General features: G+C 49.7%; 1 protein-coding gene across 3 annotated transcripts in view; it reads left to right on the top strand.

Moving 5' to 3' along the window:
* The window catches only part of TMEM134 (transmembrane protein 134), a 52,663-nt gene that overhangs the window by 19,487 nt on the left and 11,642 nt on the right, over positions 1–21,534 (top strand). For all 3 annotated transcript variants that reach the window (XM_075580639.1, XM_075580640.1, XM_075580638.1), the window contains exons 3-4: positions 18,139–18,185; positions 20,111–20,200. In XM_075580639.1, coding sequence (XP_075436754.1) covers positions 18,139–18,185; positions 20,111–20,200 — 137 coding nt within the window. The remainder of the gene's footprint in view (positions 1–18,138; positions 18,186–20,110; positions 20,201–21,534) is intronic.

Below are 21,534 nucleotides of genomic sequence, written 5' to 3' on the forward strand. Positions count from 1 at the left end.
GTCACGGCTGTCAGTGCTGTGAGCGCTGACAAGAAGGCACAGTGTGTGAGTGCAGTGCAGCTGCAGGTACGGAGTGAGTGCAGTGCGGTTGCTGCAGGTACCCGGTCGAGTGCAGTGCGGTTGCTGCAGGTACAGTGTGAGTGCAGTGCGGTTGCTGCAGGTACTGTGTGAGTGCAGTGTGTTTGCTGCAGGTACTGTGTGAGTGCAGTGTGTTTGCTGCAGGTGTTAGGTTAAGTTAGTGAGCGGGGACCCGGGCGGTGAAGGGAGAGGTAGTGTGGGAGCAGGGGGTCAGTGACCAGCCTGCATAGGACAGGCTACCCCGTAGGCCTCTAGGAGTGTTCCCTGAAGTCACCGAAGGTTGCTGTGCTGCAGGGACGGCCTATAGTGAGAGCGAGCATCACCCCTTACTGTATGGACAGCTAGGGACAAAGGGACAAGCGTGCGGAGCAGGTTCTGCTGGTGAGTCGTCTGGGACCAGACGGCTGGACATTGAGACCCAGGAGGCAGACCGCTGATTCATCTGACCCTTTGCAAAGAGGTACCGGTCACCGCCATGACCGGAAGGTACTATAACAACAAGTGCACCAACACCGGTCAACAGGCGCTGATCCCGCCTTAGGCGTAACTCTTTAGGAACACTGAGCGAGTGGTTAAAGAACTGAGCCTATACCAATAGTACTATACAAGGACACGGTGTGTGGGGCACGCGGTGAGGGGATGGACACGTTACTCCTGATGCGAGTGGCTGGGCCACTAAGGTTATATGTTGCATTATAGAGTGATAAGGTTACTGTGCATTATCGTTATTATAGTAAAGTTGGTTGCATCACATGTGTGTGTATTGTGAAAAGCGTGAATAAATAAGAGTCATAATCTGAGGATCATTGCAGAATGACAAATAAGTTTATTGCAGTGTACGGTGCACACGCAGAAGGGAGTTTCAAAAATAAAACTCCCCCAACGACATGGTGGCATACAGGCCTTATTTATACACAAAATACTAAGCCCACGCCCCCTAAACGAGGTTGCTTGTGCGTCATTACGTAAGCATATAAGATAAACAAAATATGAACAAGAACACATTGAGTTAATCGCATTATTATGGGATTCATATTAGAAATGAAATGACTCAGCTAATATTCCTTATACGGGCCGGTGACTTTTCCTCTACATACGGGACTTCATGGGCACCTCCCTCGGAATGCGAGACATGGTGTTATCTATCTTTTATTTTCATAACATTCGCGCGTTTCTCTTCTCTTCAAGGTCTTGTGGCTTAGTTGAACAGCTCAATCTCACTTGAAACTTCAGGAGCAGAAAAAATAAAAATGGTGTCTTTAAACTAACTTCCATACCAACTTTCATACAGACAATAGACAATATCAGGCACCTAAGATGGATGCTGACTTAAAATGGCGGCTTAGATCCCAGTGCTGTTATGTCAGACTCCCCCCCTCCTTGCATCATATTTTCACTTTGTCAGTTCCCTCCTTTTTTATTCTAAAAACATGCTTTTGAGAATTAAGTTTATGATGATAGTCCTGGGGCACATAGACAGACTCGTATTGTATACTGGGGTGCTCCATCATCTGATACTGCTCATTGGTATAACTCAGAGGACAAGGGCGCGCTCTTCACTGTCATAGTCTCGTAAGGCGCTGTGGCCCCAACATGTCTTTTGGAGTTGAGTAACTGTGATCGGCATCTTCTTTCTTCAAGGGACTGCTATTTCTGGCATCTGCAAAGAGTGGCATCAGATTGGAAGAGGGGGTAGCACATTTGTGGATCATACCTCTGCAACACGTGACACACACATATATGACAAAAGGTAACACCCCCAAACACACCAAAGCATTCATAAGTTTTTGCTCCAAGTGATTTAAGCCATCCACCTAACCCCAAGGGGTGATATTCTGTCCCTTCCCTTTGTAAACCTCTTTTGAATCTCTTGTATTTCATTGAATTCATGCTGCACATTGCCACTCGGATCTTGAATCAAAACACAACATTGTTCTTCAACTAGGGCACATACCCCTCCTTTTGAAGCTAAAACATAGTATAAAGCAATTCTGTTTTGTAAGGCCATAAGCCTAATCTGAACCTGTTCTTGGTTTAATGGTGAAATTAAAAACTGCAAAATTAAGGCCACATCCTTCCTGTAAATTGTTATCTGACTAAACATACATTTTTACACCGGTTTCATTGGTTGGTGGAGACACTTGACCCATAAATTGATTCTTGTTCCTAGTGTGTGATACACCCTTTAAAGAGGTTCCCTTAAAAAAATGGGAAAATACAGAAATTATACACATAATACTAAAAACCTTATTTTATGCAAGCAACCTTTCTTTGGATATGCAGTTGCTAGATAAAGGAAATGGCATCTATCTCTATCATCATACTTTCAGAATCATCACAACATTCTATTACTGAGGATTGAGGGGGTTTGGTATCTGTGGAAGCGAAATGCATGATCCTCACCCTGCACGCATTGTATACATCATTCACTCAGAATATCAGAACAGACGATGTCTGCGATGGTCAACATGGCTGACTTATGATCCTTTCCTTGTGGCTGACACACGCCCCTGGGTGACCCCTCCTTTCGTTGGAGGTGCAACACACTTCTGGATCAAAGTTTTGCTGCACATGATACATACATAGAGAGTGATGAGTACTGCCAAAACACATACAAGAGCTTTCACAAGCCACGCTTCCAGGAAACCAATCCTCCCATCAAGGCTCAATTATACATAATCATCTTAAATTTCTAACTTAACACACTCTAAAAATACAAATATTGAGTCTTTGAAAAAATGAAATGTTCTGATAAAACCGGGCCTTAGCCTGGTGTCTTATTTTCCTCGTTGGTTAACGGTTAGAGTTTTGACTCGGCAAGACGTTAACTTGATGCGGCTGTGCTTTAGGTGACTTTGGTCTTTGGTGGCACTGGAACGTTTGGTGGAGCTGGAACGAGCTTTACTGTACTTTGGGTCCAGGAAAAGAACTCTGCCACTTTAATTGCTGTATTGGTGGTTAGTATAGGCCTTTTCACCTGGGATGAAGAGCATGCTTGCGTAGGACATATTTGACTATTAACCCCGTCTCGAGTAGGTGCACTTTCACTTTGCCTAGAGAGACTCAAACAATGTATTAGTTGCATCCGACTTATTGTTTTATTACCAATAGATGGTCCTTAATTCGTTCCTTTGGACTGCTGATAGTCACAAGTCATCCCATAAGTGTCTCATAGGGAGATAATTTATACCTAGGAATAAATTCTTGTATCAATGTGTTTACTCCTGTCTTAGCATCCGCATATAGACAGAGGTATTCCCTATTAATGTTCCTCAAATTAAAACTCAGTAGCCAATGTGAACCTGACTTTGCTACCATCTAAGTTCCTAAAATTTTGGGGCCTCATCCCTTGACCAACTAATTGCTTCCATAGTTAATTGTATCCTGTCTGCAGGCCATATCCCTAAGACCTGGAAAACTGCCAGAGTTTGTCCCAATCTTCAAAAGTGGGGACAAAAAACACTGTCTCAAACTACAGGCCAATCTCTGTTCTCCCAATACTATCCACAGTTATGGAAAAATATTCACTCCCGATTAAGCAATTATTTTACCCATAGAAATTTCCCTAGCCAATCCCCATCTGGCTTTTACGCAAACACTCCCCTGTAACTATTCTGCTAAAAATTTGAAATGCCTTGTATATAATGTATACCCTGTTCACTTATGTAACTGCTTTTGCAACTATGTGTCCCCTGTATTTAACCCTATACACACGACACACCCACAAATGAGAGGTGACTCCCAAATTCACCCCTTCCTGACAAACCCATTCTAGATTACACAGCAATTTTTGACATTAACCACTGCTTACGGACACCTTTGGAAAAAATAAATGGTTAAAAGTTATAACATACATCACATTCAGTTAATAGACAAATGATTTTGTATAAGACTTCACACTAATGTCTTGCTTTATATAATCTCTTTGCACAGTGCTGAGCACACGTCAGCTTTATCATTTTAAATACACTCTGCATTTGACTAAAGAAATAAATAATTTTATAAGACTTGTTCCCGGGCAAAAAGCAATTTTGTTTCTGGGCGTTTCGCCAATTGACCCTGAACAGATAAGATCACGGCTTCTTCCTGAAAAATAATAATTATTGGATTAGAACTTTTGCTTAAAGTTTAAATACATGAGCTTTATCCAGAGCCCTAAGAACTACATTTTTTATGGCCTCTCAAAAATTAACTAACGGGCTTTTATATAGCTGAGGTTTATATAACTTCTTAACACACAAATAGCTCCCACACGCTCATGCTATTTCCCTCCACTCAGTTCTTTTTAATGCCTTCTGTTTGAACTCTCATACTTTCACAGACTTCCTTCACTACAACTTTATGCAATCCTGTTTCAATTCTGCCCTTTCTCAAGCTAAACAAACCTACTTCTCTCCATTAATCAACACTCACAAGTCTAACCCACACTAACTCTTCCTTCATCTCACCTCAGGACTTTTGCTGACTATTTTGAGAAAGAGGTTGAATCCATACACCAGAACATTCCCTCTGTTTCCTCCTATCCTACTTTGCTTCCTGCTTTCCTAGACTCTTTTTCCACTGTATCAGAAAAGAATGTCACCATCACTGTTGATCTCCTTTCTCCTTCTAATCTGCTACATTTCCATTCTCCTTCAAACATGTAACAGTCATACCATGAGTCAAAAATAGCAAGCTTGACCCTACCTGTCTTTCTAACTACTGAACTTATCTTGTATTCTCTTGCTTGCTCCATTTTCTCAACACCCATTCTCTCCTTAACCCTCTACAATCTGACTTCTGCACTGCTCCCTCCACGGAGACAATTCTCACTAAAATAACTGATGACCTATCTGCTGCCCAAGACAGAGGTCATTACACTCTGCTTATATTACTCCACCTCTCTGAAGCATTTGCCTCTGTGAACCACACTCTTCTCTTTTCTCTGTACACACTCTCTCTAGGTGACCTAATGACATCTCTTAGGTTTAAATATCACCTCTATGCTGATGACACACCCATTTACTTTTCATCCCCTGACCTTACACCTGCTGTACAAACCCTAAGTTTCTGAATGTCTTTCTGTTATCTCATCCTGGAAGGCCCTCCTTCGCCTTAAATTTAACATGGCAAAAACAGAGTTCCTCATACTTCCTCCCAAACCTGAAATATCACCTTCCACATTACTCTTGAGTCTTCCATCCAGTAGCCCAAGCACGCTGCTTAGGGGTCACTCCCAACTCCTCTCTCATATTCTCCTCTCTCATTCAAAACATTTCTAACACCTGTCGCTTTTTTCCTCCACAATATCACAAATATACACCTGTTCCTCTGTTGCTCGACTGTTAAAACTCTGACTCAGACCCTCATTCTCTCCCATCTTGATTACTGTAATCCCCTGCTATCCCGCCTTCCTGCCTCTCACCTGTCTTCCCTACTATCTCTCCCAAACGCTGCTGCCAGAATCACTCTACTCTTTAAACTCTGATTCTGCGTTTCCCCTCCTGAAATTCCTCTCCTGGCTTCTAATCAAATCCTACTATCTCTGTACACTTTCCCTACCTACCAATTAGATTGTAAGCTCCTCAGAGCAGGGACTTCTCTTCCTTAATGTTACTTTTATGTCTGGATCACTTATTCCATGATCTATTACCTTTACCATTTGCTAATGACGTGCACCACTCCTGTGAAGCATATTAATGGCGTTATATACATGAAAACATACAATACAATATATAATTCAAACAATGCTTGTGAGCTTTTACCCGCATATTTAAACACAAAATATTCCCAAACATATCTTAATCCTATAGAAATAAAATTGAAATGTGTTTTTACTGGTTACACACAATACAGAACACATAATACAAAAACTTCTCTCATACACAGCCAAACAACATCACAAAAATAACGAACAAATAAAAGAAAAAAAATTTCACCTATTCCCAAACAATTTCATCCTGCAACTAAATTAATAAAAGTTCCCTTCTCTTTCTTTACTCTCATAAATAACCTGATTTTAAAACTACTCTGATGCTCCGGAGCTTTTGAGTTAACTTTCTGATCTTGGCACATTCCTCGCGCTGGAGAAAAAGGTGGGGGCACGCTCTGTGCTGCTGCGATTCTGATTCTCTTTCTTGCAGACATTTGACTTCATTGTGAGCAAATAATATTCATGTTTTTGTACGTACTTGCAAGTTTTTGGATGGTGACTTGTGTACACAGGTGATACTTAGCATGGTTTATCTTTCACACAGGTAATCATTCAGGAAAAATTCATTAGGGTATCAAATCCATCTAACCACTCTCCATTAAGGGCGCAACAATTTTACTTGCCGGCACCGAAACTTGAGTTTATATCAGGAAATGATTTATAACCACTTATTGCTTGTGGGGAAATGGAAGGAAAAGCTTATACGTTTACACCTGATTTCTGCGGCGTCCGCCAGCCGGGCCTGCCATGCATGACTTTAGCCACAAAAACCTCATAAAATCCAAAGATTTATACTTCCACAGACACACAGGGATTACTGAAAGTTAGAAGGTTCCACTATGAGCCCTTGCATTCGCATTCTTACGAATAAGAAAACCGGTGCGGCTGCCCATAGGTTCACGCTTCCTTCCATAGTAATTTATTGCAAACAAACTTTTTTCATTGGGGTGGCATGTTTTTCACTGGGACTTGCATGTGTATTTTCATTGAACTTGCATGTGTATTTTTATTGAACTTGCATGTATATTTTCATTGGCCAACAAAACATATTTATATTGTCTCTTCTTGTTCTCTGTATCCATTCTTTATTATTTTTGTCTGCAGACACACAACCTCTAACGGCAAATTTTGAGAACTTTGGTTTCCCATTATTCTCCTGTTACAGTAATCACATTTAATTGACCTGTACAATACTCCTGATACAATAATCAGCGCAAGCTGATTGCGTACAACTCTTTTGGCATGTTACTGTTCTGATTTTTTCACCATAACCATAGCCAAGAAAACACTTTAATTACTTCAGCGGGTCCAACCCAGTCATGATAAACCTTATACCTTTATAACATGGATACAGATAAGACCTTCTAAACAGATATCCATAAATAAACTCACTTGGTATGTTAATGACAAGACAGAGCAAATGTACAATCAGGGACCCTTCCAGCTCAGACAACAAAAATATTTATCACAACCCAGGACAGTCTGAAAACAATACAAACACTCACCTTCATCACCAAAACTTTTAACGGAACTCTCACATTAGTCCCAATAAAACTTAAATAACTATAACACTTTAAAATGGATACAGGAACAGACAAATAAACTTATTTGAAACTGCTAGGTAAACCCGTCAACACAGATTGAGACACCCTTCAAAACACATCTCTCTACACACCACTCAAAACAACTTTTTAAACTCAGGCTTTCCTCAAAAGGTGCCTTTTACCTTGATTCTTATGAGCGCTCAGGTTTTAGTGATCGAGGAGTGGTTTTTTCAGGTGCTCAGCTTCCGGTATATTTGGGTTCCTATTCAGAGCGCCATCTGTGAAAAGCGCGAATAAATAAGAGTCATTATCTGAGGATCATTGCAGAATGACAAATAAGTTTATTGCAGTGTACGGTGCACACGCAGAAGGGAGTTTCAAAATAAAACTCCCCCAACGACATGGTGGCATACAGGCCTTATTTATACACAAAATACTAAGCCCACGCCCCCTAAACGAGGTTGCTTGTGCGTCACTACGTAAGCATATAGATAAACAAAATATGAACAAGAACACATTGAGTTAATCGCATTATTATGGGATTCATATTAGAAATGAAATAACTCAGCTAATATTCCTTATACGGACCGGTGACTTTTCCTCTACATATGGGACTTCATGGGCACCTCCCTCGGAATGCGAGACATGGTGTTATCTATCTTTTATTTTCATAACATTCGCGCGTTTCTCTTCTCTTCAAGGTCTTGTGGCTTAGTTGAACAGCTCAATCTCACTTGAAACTTCAGGAGCAGAAAAAATAAAAATGGTGTCTTTAAACTAACTTCCATACCAACTTTCATACAGACAATAGACAATATCAGGCACCTAAGATGGATGCTGACTTAAAATGGCGGCTTAGATCCCAGTGCTATTTATGTCAGACTCCCCCCTCCTTACATCATATTCTCACTTTGTCAGTATGTATTCTTTGCCCAGGGGAATCTCACATCACGGGGATCCTGGGTAAGTGGAGGCGCTGCGCTAAGTAAGTGTATTAGTGTTACCCCTGGCTCCCAGCTAGCGGAGGCTCAGATCTCCTGGAGCCGCAGGTGTTGTACAGCGACCAGTAGTTCCTTTGGGAGGGTTCAGAAAAAGGGCTACATTTGGAGGCACTGCTGAGATATCAGACCTGGGGTGCCCGGTAATCATGTGCTGATTGCCCGCCCGCGCGGGAAAATGTTGCCCACAGTTATCCAGGACTGGCGGCAATACCCGAGCCCTGCCCCCACCACTTGAGTGGCGCAGAGCCGAGCCAGGACCATTTCTTCGTAGAAGGTACCTCATTCCCACGTTACCCCCAGTGGAGAGTGTATGAGGAACTGAAGTCAGCAGATTCCGTTCTTCATAATAGAACCATAAGATGCAGTGAATCCCACCCGCAAGTGTATGGAGCCTGGCTATCCGAGAATGGGAAGCTACCCTTTCTCTTGTGTCCGTGCATCCAAAATGTGTTGAACCTGCCTGCTGGTATGATCTATGACCCCAACCTGCTGCTACTAGACTACAAGGAGGTGTTCATAGAAGGAATAAGGTGTCTGCACAACACTTGTGTTACTTGTGACTTCCCAGGTGGTGAAATGACTTGGGTACCCGGGTGTACCTGCTGCGGAGTACAGTTTCCGGAGCCAGTATTGCGGGAGACCCTGGAACCCACCAAGGAAGAAGCAGTCGACTTCAAGACTGGATCATTCAAGGCAGGTAATCAAGCTACCTACCTCTCGGAAGTTGCGGAGGGCAGGGGTACTCTAACCGTGGTTCCAGAGTCGGTTCTAGAGCTGGAACCAGAAGAGACCGATGTGATTGGCCTCCACACACAGAAGGGGGGTACCACCTGCTCTGACTTTCACCCCCAGCTGTATAGAGTCATACGGGCTCCAAAGGCAGGCTTGCCACTGATAGTGTGCCCATGTGTAGTAGAAGACTGGAATGTGACTGGTGAATGGACGGACGGGTCATCTACGTTACCCGTAGCGCTCACGACAACAGTGGTGGACGGGGAAGGATGCCTGCACTGCTGCCTGAGCGGATGTGATTGCCCCGTCGGTGAGTTGACCCGAGGGCCCAAGTGTCCCGACTGTGAGGCGCAGTTCCTGAAACTCAGACTGCCGCAGCCTACGGAACCCGCGGAGAAAGAGATGCCAGATGTCTCCACCCTGCCGGCCCAAGCCGCTGCTAGTCCACCTACCTCAGCTATGGAGGTTGTGGAGGGCAAGTGTGCCCAAATGGACGTTCTAGACTCAGGTCCCGAGCCGGCGCCGCCAAAGGCAGAGTCACAGATGTTGGAACCCCAGATGTCGGTTCCAGACCCGGTTCCCAAGCAGGAACCACAGAGCCCAGAACCGCAGATTCCGGAATCACAGGGTAAGGTGTCTATACTCCCATCCTCTTTTTGTGATTCCAGCGACCAACCACTCGTGGTGATGCGCCTGCTTGCGGACCACTCATGCCAAGTCACTGAGCCAACTATCTCGGCGGATACAGAGCCTGCTGTGGGTCCGTGTGCCCAGGATGAGGTGTATCCAGATGCTGTCGCTTGCTTGGATGTGGGCCCGTGTGCCCTACTGTGGCCAGTCCGGCCTTCAACGATGGTACCAGCGGTCCCAGGCTTGGGATCAGTACCTGCCAACGATGACAGGGGGGAGTTGACTGCCCCAGGGATGTCGGGTGTGAGCTCCCCGGTGATCGTGGAGCCTGGTGGCTCCAAAGGTAGGGTCACCCGGGTGATGGGCTCCCCTCGTCATCGCGTCCTGGTGGAGGTGTCTCACCCAGAAGATCTCTGCAGACCAGGGAGCGGATTTGACCTCATCAAGGTATCCGGTACAGCGGCCAGGAGCGACGCCTACTCCTGCGCGAGGAATCTCCAAGCTTGGTCTTCTCAAGACCCGGGCCTGCCCGTAGACATTGTGCTGTCCTCAGAGGATGTCACCGTTAAAGGGATTGCTGGAGCGGACAAAGACTGTGCTGTGACCGCTCTGGTAGTTGTTGCCTCTTCCATGTGCACGATGGAGCGCCTCGTTCGCCATGTGGTGGACCGAGGCAAGAGACTGAACCTTCCTGTCTCCCGCGAGACGAAACCGGAGGATCCGGCAAGGGTCAATACCCAGAACCCCATACTATTTTTTCTGCGAGGGGGCGGTGATGGTTTGGTGGTAGAGACTGTAACACCTGATCTTGAGTTCCAAAAGACTCACAGGAGTCAAAGTAGGATACCCTCACCCAATCAGTTAGGGGCACTCCACTATGAGACTCAGCTAGCCTCGGGTATCCACGTGAATATGTTGGGTACCGGTGAACAAATACATGTTGTGTGTGGTGTATCGTTTGCAATGCATTTTTCATTATATAACCCCCTGTTATATGGTTGCTACCCAAGCGAGGAAGTTTGGATTCTGCGAGGGGGAGAATGTAGCCCGGTCTTATTTTGCCTCCAGAGACCCCCTCTGTAGCGTGCCGAGCGATCGCTGGTGCCGCCGGAGGCAGCGACGGACCCGCCGGCACAACTCAAAGGTGGGGGCCGGAGCAGGGAGCGCTCCGAGTCCCCGGAGTCTTGGCGGCGCACCCGGTTAGCGGGGGCCGCCATTACCAGTGCTCGCGCATGTGCAGTGATCGCACATGCGCAGAAGGCTCACAGGATCCAGTAGGGACTCGCGCATGCGCAGGGCAAGCGCGCACGCGGCCCCAATGGTACAGAGACCTCCACGGGACTACAAGTCCCATGAGGTATAGCGAGGCAGGCACCAGGTGCCTCATAGTGGCCAATGAGGGCCCAGGATTCCCAGACAGGGGAATAGATACATTTCGCGGGCTTTGGAGCAACGGCAGTTGGAGCTGGGAGCAGGAAGGGGAAGGAAGGGTGTAGGGAGCAAGTGGCTCCTACACCAGGTAAGGTAGTTCCCCAGGTCCCTGGCAGGCCCCAATCCCTGTTAGGGTAGTGGGTAGGTACTGAGGGAGGGCCCCTAGGTTAGGGACCCTGCCCTTAGGTGTGAGTGTGCAGTCTTGTCAGTGTTACGGCTGTCAGTGCTGTGAGCGCTGACAAGAAGGACACAGGGCTGAGTGCAGTGCAGCTGCAGGTACGGAGTGAGTGCAGTGCGGTTGCTGCAGGTACTGTGTGAGTGCAGTGCGGTTGCTGCAGGTACAGTGTGAGTGCAGTGCGGTTGCTGCAGGTACTGTGTGAGTGCAGTGTGTTTGCTGCAGGTACAGTGTGAGTGCAGTGCGGTTGCTGCAGGTACTGTGTGAGTGCAGTGCGGTTGCTGCAGGTACTGTGTGAGTGCAGTGCGGTTGCTGCAGGTACTGTGTGAGTGCAGTGCGGTTGCTGCAGGTACTGTGTGAGTGCAGTGTGTTTGCTGCAGGTACAGTGTGAGTGCAGTGCGGTTGCTGCAGGTACTGTGTGAGTGCAGTGCGGTTGCTGCAGGTACTGTGTGAGTGCAGTGTGTTTGCTGCAGGTGTTAGGTTAAGTTAGTGAGCGGGGACCCGGGCGGTGAAGGGAGAGGTAGTGTGGGTGCAGGGGGTCAGTGACCCGCCTGCGTAGGCCAGGCTACCCCGTAGGCCCCTAGAAGTGTTCCCTGAAGTCACCATAGGTTGCTGTGCTGCAGGGACGGCCTATAGTGGTAGCGAGCATCACCCCTTACTGTGTAGACAGTTAGGGACAAAGAGACAAGTGTGCGGAGCAGGTTTGCTGGCGAGTCGTCTGGGACCAGACGGCTGGACATTGAGACCCAGGAGGCAGACCGCTGATTCATCTGACCCTTTGCGAAGAGGTACCGGTCACCGCCGTGACCGGAAGGTACTATAATATCAAGTGCACCAACACCGGTCAACAGGCGCTGATCCCGCCTTAGGCTGAACTCTTTAGGGACACTGAGCGAGTGGTTAAAGAACTGAGCCTATACCCATAGTACTATATATGGACACGGTGTGTGGGGCACGCGGTGAGGGGACGGAGACGTTACTCCTGATGAGAGTGGCCGAGCCACTAAGGTTATATGTTGCATTATAGAGTGATAAGGTTACTCTGCATTATCGTTATTACAGTAAAGTTGGTTGCATCACATGTGTGTATGTATTTCTTGCCCAGGGGAATCTCACATCACGGGAATCCTGGGTAAGTGGAGGCGCTGCGCTAAGTAAGTGTATGAGTGGTACCCCAGGCTCCCAGTTAGCGGAGACTCAGATCTCCTGGAGCCGCAGGTGTTGTACAGCGACCAGTAGTTCCTTTGGGAGGGTTCAGAAAAAGGGCTACACTAGGGGGTAGGGTATGATGATTGCACGGTATATGGGTAACAGTTTCACACAGGGGTGTGGGGGTTAGTGGGTGTCTCTCAGCTTGTGGCAGGTGCTGATATAGTGTGCAGCCAGTTCTGCTGGGGTTTCATCTTCTCCCAGGAGGATCGCTATTTTTTGGTTCTCCTCTATATTAAACCCAAAGCCATCGTTCTTACAGAAACATGGCTAACCCCTAAAAACCCCTGATGCAAATATCGCCATTCAGGGATACTCCATTTTTAGGAGAGATAGGTCAAAGAGAGGAGGAGGGGTGTTATTTTATATTGCAGACACATTACAATTTACACTGTTAAATTGCCCCCCAAGACCAACCTCTTTTGAAATTCTAGTTGGCAAAATCTGCCTCCCCTTTTCTAAGCCCGTCTTGCTCGCTGGCATCTACCGTCCCCCTAAAGCCCCTCTACAATCCCTGGCTGAGATCACCCAGTTTCTTGGCTCCATTTCCTCTCTGAACGAGAACAGTGAGCTGCTAGTTCTTGGGGATTTCAACTTCAATTAGCTTGACCCTAAAAACCACAAAATCCAGATACAACTCAAGTCACTTAACCTATCACAACTCATTTCCCAACCCACACGGACAAACATGAAATCGCACAACCATTCCTTGCTAGACTGGATTCTCTCTTCAAACCCCAGCAGAATCCAATCCTCTGGCTTCCTTCCTGACATTTTCAGTGACCATGCAATAGTGTACTGTGTAAGGAAAATTAAACCGCCCCATTCAAGCCCTAAAGTTCTCCTCACTAGAACATTTAAAACTTTAACCCACAACAGTTTCTGGATGACCTTACCAACTGCCCATGGCACAGATTCGATTTAATTCCCGACCCCGATTCTGCGCTCGACTATTTCCAATCCGAGTTCTTAAAACTCTGTGATACCCATGCTCCACTACGCAGAATAAGTGTACTGTACGGGGGGCCCACCTTCCATGGGTTACACCTGACCTTATTGCACTCTATCAGTTCAGGGATGCCTTGTGGAAAAGCTACAAAGTAACTGGCACTACCGAGGATCTCAATCAGTACAGATGCATGCGGAACATGTGCACAAGGCAAACACGGCACGCAAAAGCACAATATTACTCTGACAATCTCCACCAGAATACATCAAACCCAGCTAACTTCTGGAAGGTTATCAACAATATATTCCAGCCTCCTAACCATCAACAACCAAGTAATATCACTAAGGGGGATATTACTCTGACAAACCCCACTGACATTGCAAATGCATTCAATGATTACTTTGTGGGGTGTGCCACTAACTTATTAGCGAAACGCAGCACAAATCCCAAACATGAATCTCATCCTGGGAGTACCCCTATAGCCCCACCCCCTCCCAACACTGCCCACAATTTTCAATTTGGCGCAGTATCTGAAGAGGAGATTATACAAGCGCTCCTCAAACTAAAACTAAGCAGCCAATGCGGACCCGACTTACTACAATCTAGGTTCCTACGACTTGGTGCCCCAGCCATTGCCAAACCAATTGCTTCCATAGTCAACTCTATCCTGTCTGCCGGCCATATCCCTAAGACCTGGAAAACTGCCAGAGCTGTCCCAATCTTCAAAAGTGGGGACAAAAACACTGTCTCAAACTACAGACCAATCTCACTTCTCCCAATTCTATCCAAAGTCATGGAAAAATGTGTCCACTCCCAATTAAGCGATTTCTACACCAAGACAAATTTCCCTAGCCAATTCCAATCTGGATTTCGTCCCAAACACTCCACCGTAACTACCCTGCTAAAAGTTTGCAATGAAATCCAGTGTGGAATGGAACGGGGACAACTCACTGGTGCAGTATTCCTAGATTTTGCAAAGGCTTTTGATACTGTTGATCATGCTATCCTGCTTAACAAACTCCAGAGCTCTGGAATAGGGAAGCGTGCTTTAAACTGGTTTCAGTCCTACCTATCAGGAAGATCCCAACATGTGTCCATCTCAGGCTCTAACTCCAACCCCCTGGATATCACCTGTGGTGTCCCGCAAGGCTCTGTTCTGGGGCCCCTACTCTTCTCAGTGTTCATTAATGATCTTCCCACAGCTTGTCAGGAAGCCTCAATACACATGTATGCAGACGACACAATCCTATATGCACACAGCCAGAGCCTCTCTGACCTTCAACACATACTTCAGTCTGACTTTTTGAGACTCGAAAACTGGATTTCCCAAAACAAACTGTTTTTAAACACTGACAAGACTGTAACAATGGTATTTGGGACCAAGACTACATTTTTAAATCTTCCAGCGACTGAGCTCCTCATTAGAACCAACGCTAACACCACCCTAACCCCTGTCACAAGTTTTAAATACCTGGGCTTATGGTTTGACTCCCACTTAACATTCGGAATGCACATTGATACCCTGACAACCAAGACCTATGCCAAACTAGGGGTACTTTACAGGATCAAATCCTCCCTAAGTTTCCTGGTCAGAAAGCGTATCGCACAGCAGATGCTAATGCCAATTATTGACTATGGAGACATAGTATATGGCTCGGCACCTCAAACCCACCTTAGCAAACTTGACACCCTCTACAATTTAATTTGTCGTTTTGTTCTCCAATGCAACTACAACACACATCACTGCGAAATGCTCAAAGAACTAGATTGGTCAACACTAGAGTCTAGGCGCAAAGTTCACCTTTCCTGTCTTATCTTCAAATACTTTCTGGACAAGCTACCCGCCTATCTGATCAAGCATTCACCCCTACCACATGCAGCACCTATCATCTGAGATCAGACTCTAAAAGACTGTTCATGGTCCCAAGGCTCAACAAAGTATCCGGACGTTCCTCCTTCTCCTACCGTGCACCCCAAAACTGGAACAACCTACCAGAGACTCTTACATCCACCACCAGTCTAAGTTCTTTCAAATCTAAGGCTGTCACACATTTTAATCTGGTCTGTAACTGTTTCATACGCTCATAATATATATTTTCTTTAACTGTGCATGCAATGTCTTGTATATAATGTATACCTTGTTCATTTATGTAACTGTATTTGTAACCATGTATTATTTGTCTTAACTCTGTGCCCAGGACATACGTGAGAACGAGAGGTAACTCTCAATGTAATACTTCCTGGTAAAATATTTTATAAATAAATAAATAAATCTGTGAGGGGTTTTGTTCTGGGAGTGAGAGGACAAGTTGTTTGATGGCACAGGGTTTAGTGAGGAGGTCCTGGCTTCGCATTGCTCTGTAGCAGTAAGACTGTGGTTGGCTGGTGTTTAGGTGAGCCCAGAATGTCAGTGCTCTCTTCTGTACCGTGAGCAGTAGAGGAAAGCGGCCCAGCTCAGCCCGGCATGCATTGTTTGATGTACTCCTGTGTACTTGGAGAAGGTATTTGCAGAATTCCAGATGCAGTATTTCTGTTGGGCTGGTATCCCATTTTGTGGAGTCTGGGTATGTTACAGGGCCCCACACCTCGCTGCCATACAGAAGGATGGGTGTGTGGGGTCTGGGTATGTTACAGGGCCCCACACCTCGCTGCCATACAGAAGGATGGGTGTGTGGGGTCTGGGTATGTTACAGGACCCCACACCTCGCTGCCATACAGAAGGATGGGTGTGTGGGGTCTGGGTATGTTACAGGGCCCCACACCTCGCTGCCATACAGAAGGATGGGTGTGTGGGGTCTGGGTATGTTACAGGACCCCACACCTCGCTGCCATACAGAAGGATGGGTGTGTGGGGTCTGGGTATGTTACAGGGCCCCACACCTCGCTGCCATACAGAAGGATGGGTGTGTGGGGTCTGGGTACGTTACAGGGCCCCACACCTCGCTGCCATACAGAAGGATGGGTGTGTGGGGTCTGGGTACGTTACAGGGCCCCACACCTCGCTGCCATACAGAAGGATGGGTGTGTGGGGTCTGGGTATGTCACAGGACTCCACACCTCGCTGCCATACAGAAGGATGGGTGTGTGGGGTCTGGGTACGTTACAGGGCCCCACACCTCGCTGCCATACAGAAGGATGGGTGTGTGGGGTCTGGGTATGTTACAGGGCCCCACACCTCGCTGCCATACAGAAGGATGGGTGTGTGGGGTCTGGGTATGTTACAGGGCCCCACACCTTGCTGCCATAGAGAAGGATGGGTGTGTGGGGTCTGGGTATGTTACAGGGCCCCACACCTCGCTGCCATACAGAAGGATGGGTGTGTGGGGTCCTGGGTATGTTACAAAGCCCCACACCTCGCTGCCATACAGAAGGATGGGTGTGTGGGGTCTGGGTATGTTACAGGACCCCACACCTCGCTGCCATACAGAAGGATGGGTGTGTGGAGTCTGGGTATGTTACAGGGCCCCACACCTCGCTGCCATACAGAAGGATGGGTGTGTGGAGTCTGGGTATGTTACAGGGCCCCACACCTCGCTGCCATACAGAAGGATGGGTGTGTGGAGTCTGGGTATGTTACAGGGCCCCACACCTCGCTGCCATACAGAAGGATGGGTGTGTGGGGTCTGGGTATGTTACAGGGCCCCATACCTCGCTGCCATACAGAAGGATGGGTGTGTGGGGTCTGGGTATGTTACAGGACCCCACACCTCGCTGCCATACAGAAGGATGGGTGTGTGGGATCTGGGTACGTTACAGGACCCCACACCTCGCTGCCATACAGAAGGATGGGTGTGTGGGGTCTGGGTATGTTACAGGACCCCACACCTCGCTGCCATACAGAAGGATGGGTGTGTGGGGTCTGGGTACGTTACAGGGCCCCACACCTCGCTGCCATACAGAAGGATGGGTGTGTGGGGTCTGGGTATGTTACAGGGCCCCACACCTCGCTGCCATACAGAAGGATGGGTGTGTGGGGTCTGGGTACGTTACAGGACCCCACACCTCGCTGCCATACAGAAGGATGGGTGTGTGGGGTCTGGGTATGTTACAGGGCCCCACACCTCGCTGCCATACAGAAGGATGGGTGTGTGGGGTCTGGGTATGTTACAGGGCCCCACACCTCGCTGCCATACAGAAGGATGGGTGTGATGATGCTGTTGAATATTTTCTCCCAGATTCTTATTGGTGGTTTGAGGTGGTACAGCTGTTTCCTTATTGCATAAAATGCTCTGCGGGCCTTCTCCTTCAGTGTATTTATGGCCAGGTTGAATCAATCTCTCTCTCTCTCGACCCCTCTCTCGACCCCTCTCTCGACCTCTCTCTCGACCCCTCTCTCTCGACCCCCCTCTCTCTCTCGACCCCTCTCTCTCTCTCGACCTCTCTCTCTCTCGACCCCTCTCTCTCTCTCGACCCCTCTCTCTCTCTCTCTCTCTCTCTCGACCCCTCTCTCTCTCTTGACCCCTCTCTCTCTCTCTCTCTCTCGACCCCTCTCTCTCGACCCCTCTCTCTCTCGACCCCTCTCTCTCTCGACCTCTCTCTCGACCATTCTCTCTCTCTCGACCTCTCTCTCGACCATTCTCTCTCTCTCTCGACCCCCTCTCCCTCTCTCTCGACCCCTCTCTCTCGACCCCTCTCTCTCTCGTCCTCATGTCACTGACCCCTCTCTCTCTCTCTGTGTGTCACTCTCTCTTTTTTAGAACTTGGAGAATGACGAAGACACAGAGAAAGCGAAAGAGACGGAGAGGTGAGGATAACGTGACACCTCTAGGGCTGTGTGTCTCCCCCTTCCCCCCCGAGGACTGAGAGACCCCCCCCCCGAGGACTGTGAGACACCCCGAGGACTGAGAGCCCCCCCCCCGAGGACTGAGACCCCTCCCCCGAGGACTGGGACCCCCCACCCCGAGGGCTGTGAGACCCCCCCGAGGGCTGTGAGACCCATTCCGAGGGCTGTGAGACCCCCCCCCCCCCGAGGACTGAGACCCGCCCCCCGAGGACTGAGAACCCCGAGGACTGAGACCCGCCCCCCCCCCCAAGGACTGACACCCGCCCCCTCCCGAGGACTGAGACCCATCCCCCCCGAGGACTGAGACCCATCCCCCCCCGAGGACTGAGACCCCCCCCCGAGGACTGAGACCGCCCCCCCCCCGAGGACTGAGACCCGCCCCCCCCCCGAGGACTGAGACCCACCGCCCCGAAGACTGATACCCGCCCCCCCCCCGAGGACTGAGACCCCCCCGAGGACTGAGACCCCCCCGAGGACTGTGTGACCCCCCCCCGAACCGTGTGACCCCCCCCGAGGACCGTGTGACCCCCCCCGAGGACCGTGTGACCCCCCCCCCCCAGGACCGTGTGACCACCCCCCCCGAGGACCGTGTGACCCCCCCCCCCGAGGACCGTGTGACCACCCCCCCCGAGGACCGTGTGACCCCCCCCTGAGGACCGTGTGACACCACTAGGACCGTGTGACACCTCTAGGACCGTGTGACACCACTAGGACCGTGTGACACCTCTAGGACCGTGTGACACCTCTAGGACCGTGTGACACCTCTAGGACCGTGTGACACCTCTAGGACCGTGTGACACCTCTAGGACCGTGTGACACCACTAGGACCGTGTGACACCTCTAGGACCGTGTGACACCTCTAGGACCGTGTGACACCACTAGGACCGTGTGACACCTCTAGGACCGTGTGACACCTCTAGGACCGTGTGACACCACTAGGACCGTGTGACACCACTAGGACCGTGTGACACCTCTAGGACCGTGTGACACCACTAGGACCGTGTGACACCTCTAGGACCGTGTGACACCACTAGGACCGTGTGACACCTCTAGGACCGTGTGACACCTCTAGGACCGTGTGACACCACTAGGACCGTGTGACACCTCTAGGACCGTGTGACACCACTAGGACCGTGTGACACCTCTAGGACCGTGTGACACCACTAGGACCGTGTGACACCTCTAGGACCGTGTGACACCTCTAGGACTGTGTGACACCACTAGGACCGTGTGACACCTCTAGGACCGTGTGACACCACTAGGACCGTGTGACACCTCTAGGACTGCTCATGTTGAGGTTATCTCAGTAAATTATATTAGACCCTAAATTAGGAGAAATTATATTTATATGAATCAGTTTTAATAATTATTTGTTAGAATTAGTAGTCTTTTTTTAGCATGCCATGTCCGTGTCCTTAGCGTGTAACGGTCAGCGCTTAACAGTAACACTTTTTTTCATCTGCCCCCACCCTTGCTTCCTCCCCATCCCTTCCCCCCCCTCTCCTCCCCTCTCCCCTCTCTCCCCCCCTCTCCCCTTCCCCCCCTTCCCTCCATCCTCTCCTACCCCATCTTTCCCCACCCCTCCCCCTCTTCCCCCCCTTTCTTTCCCCCCTGTCCCCCTTCCCCTCCCTTCCTCCTCCCACTCTTTCCCCCCTCTTTCCCCTTCCTCCTCACCCCTTTCCCTCTCTCCCCTCTCTCCACTCTCAACTCCTCTCCTCAAACCCTCTCCCCCTCCCCCCTCTCCCACCTCTCACCCCATCACCCTCTCCCCCTCGTCCCCCATTCCCCCTCTCACCCCCCTCACTCCCCTCCTCCTCACTCCCCTCCTCCTCACTCCCCTCCACCCTCACCTTCCCCCCGCTCTCTCTTCCTCCCTCTCCACCCAGAGGTCTCCCCCCCCTCTCTTTCCGCAGCTCTCAATGTTCCTTCAGCACCATCAGTAACAGCACTCAGCTCTCGTACCGAGAGTGCTTCAGGTAACGCAGCACTCTCTCCCTGTGTTCTGTCTACCCCCCTCTCTCCCTGGGTCCCTCTCCCACTCTCTCTGTCCCCCCCTCTCCATCTGTGTGTGTCCCCCTCTCCCTCTGTGTCCCCCTCTCCCTCTGTGTCCCCCTCTCCCTCTGTGTGCCCCCCCCTCTCCCTCTGTGTGCCCCCCTCTCCCTCTGTGTGTCCTCCCCTCTCCCTCTGTGTGTGTCACCCCTCTCTGCCCCCCCTCTGTCTCTCTGCCCCCCTCTGTCTCTCTGCCAACTCTGTCTCTATGCCCCCCCTCTGTCTCTCTGCCCCCCCTCTGTCTCTCTGCTCCCCCCTCTTTCTCTCTGCCCCCCCTCTTTCTCTCTGCTCCCCCTCTTTCTCTCTGCTCCCCCTCTTTCTCTCTGCCCCCTCTGTCCCCCCTCTTTATCTCTGCCCCCTCTCTTTCTCTCTGCCCCCTCTGTCCCCCCTCTTTATCTCTGCCCCCTCTCTTTATCTCTGCGCCCTCTCTTTATCTCTGCCCCCCCTCTCTCTCTCTCCCCCCCTCTATGTCTCTGCCCCCCCCTCTCTGTCTCTGACTGTCTCTCTCTCCAGCTGGACGAGACATCCTCTCTGTCTCTCTGTCCCCCCCCCCTCTGTCTCTCTGCCCCCCTGTCTCTCTCTCCAGCTGGACGGGACATCCTCTCTGTCTCTCTGCCCTCCCTCTCTTTCTCTCTGCCCCCCTCTGTCTCTCTGCCCCCCCTCTGTCTCTCTGCCCCCCCTCTGTCTCTCTGCCCCCCCTCTGTCTCTCTGCCCCCCCTCTGTCTCTCTGCCCCCCCTCTCTTTCTCTCTGCCCCCCTCTCTTTCTCTCTGCCCCCCCTCTCTGTCTCTGCCCCTCCTCTCTGTCTCTGCCCTCCCTCTCTGTCTCTCTGCCCCCTCCTCTCTGTCTCTCTGCCCCCCTCTTTCTCTCTGCCCCCCCTCTTTCTCTCTGCCCCCCCTCTCTTTCGCTCTGCCCCCCTCTCTGTCTCTCTGCCCCCTCTCTGTCTCTCTGCCCCCCTCTCTTTCTCTCTGCCCCCCTCTTTCTCTCTGCCCCCCCTCTCTTTCTCTCTGCCCCCTCTCTGTCTCTCTGACCCCCCCCTCTGTCTCTGCCCCCCCCTCTGTCTCTCTGCCCCCCCTCGCTGTCTCTCTGCCCCCCCTCGCTGTCTCTCTGCCCCCCCCCTCTCTGTCTATGACTGTCTCTCTCTCTCCAGCTGGACGAGACATCCTCTCTCTCTGCCCCCTCTTTCTCTCTGCCCCCCCTCTCTTTCTCTCTGCCCGCCCTCTCTGTCTCTCTGCCCCCCCCCTCTCTTTCTCTCTGCCCCCC

Source organism: Ascaphus truei (genome assembly GCF_040206685.1).
Source record: "Ascaphus truei isolate aAscTru1 chromosome 8 unlocalized genomic scaffold, aAscTru1.hap1 SUPER_8_unloc_1, whole genome shotgun sequence".
In the NCBI taxonomy this organism is placed as follows: Eukaryota; Metazoa; Chordata; class Amphibia; order Anura; family Ascaphidae; genus Ascaphus; species Ascaphus truei.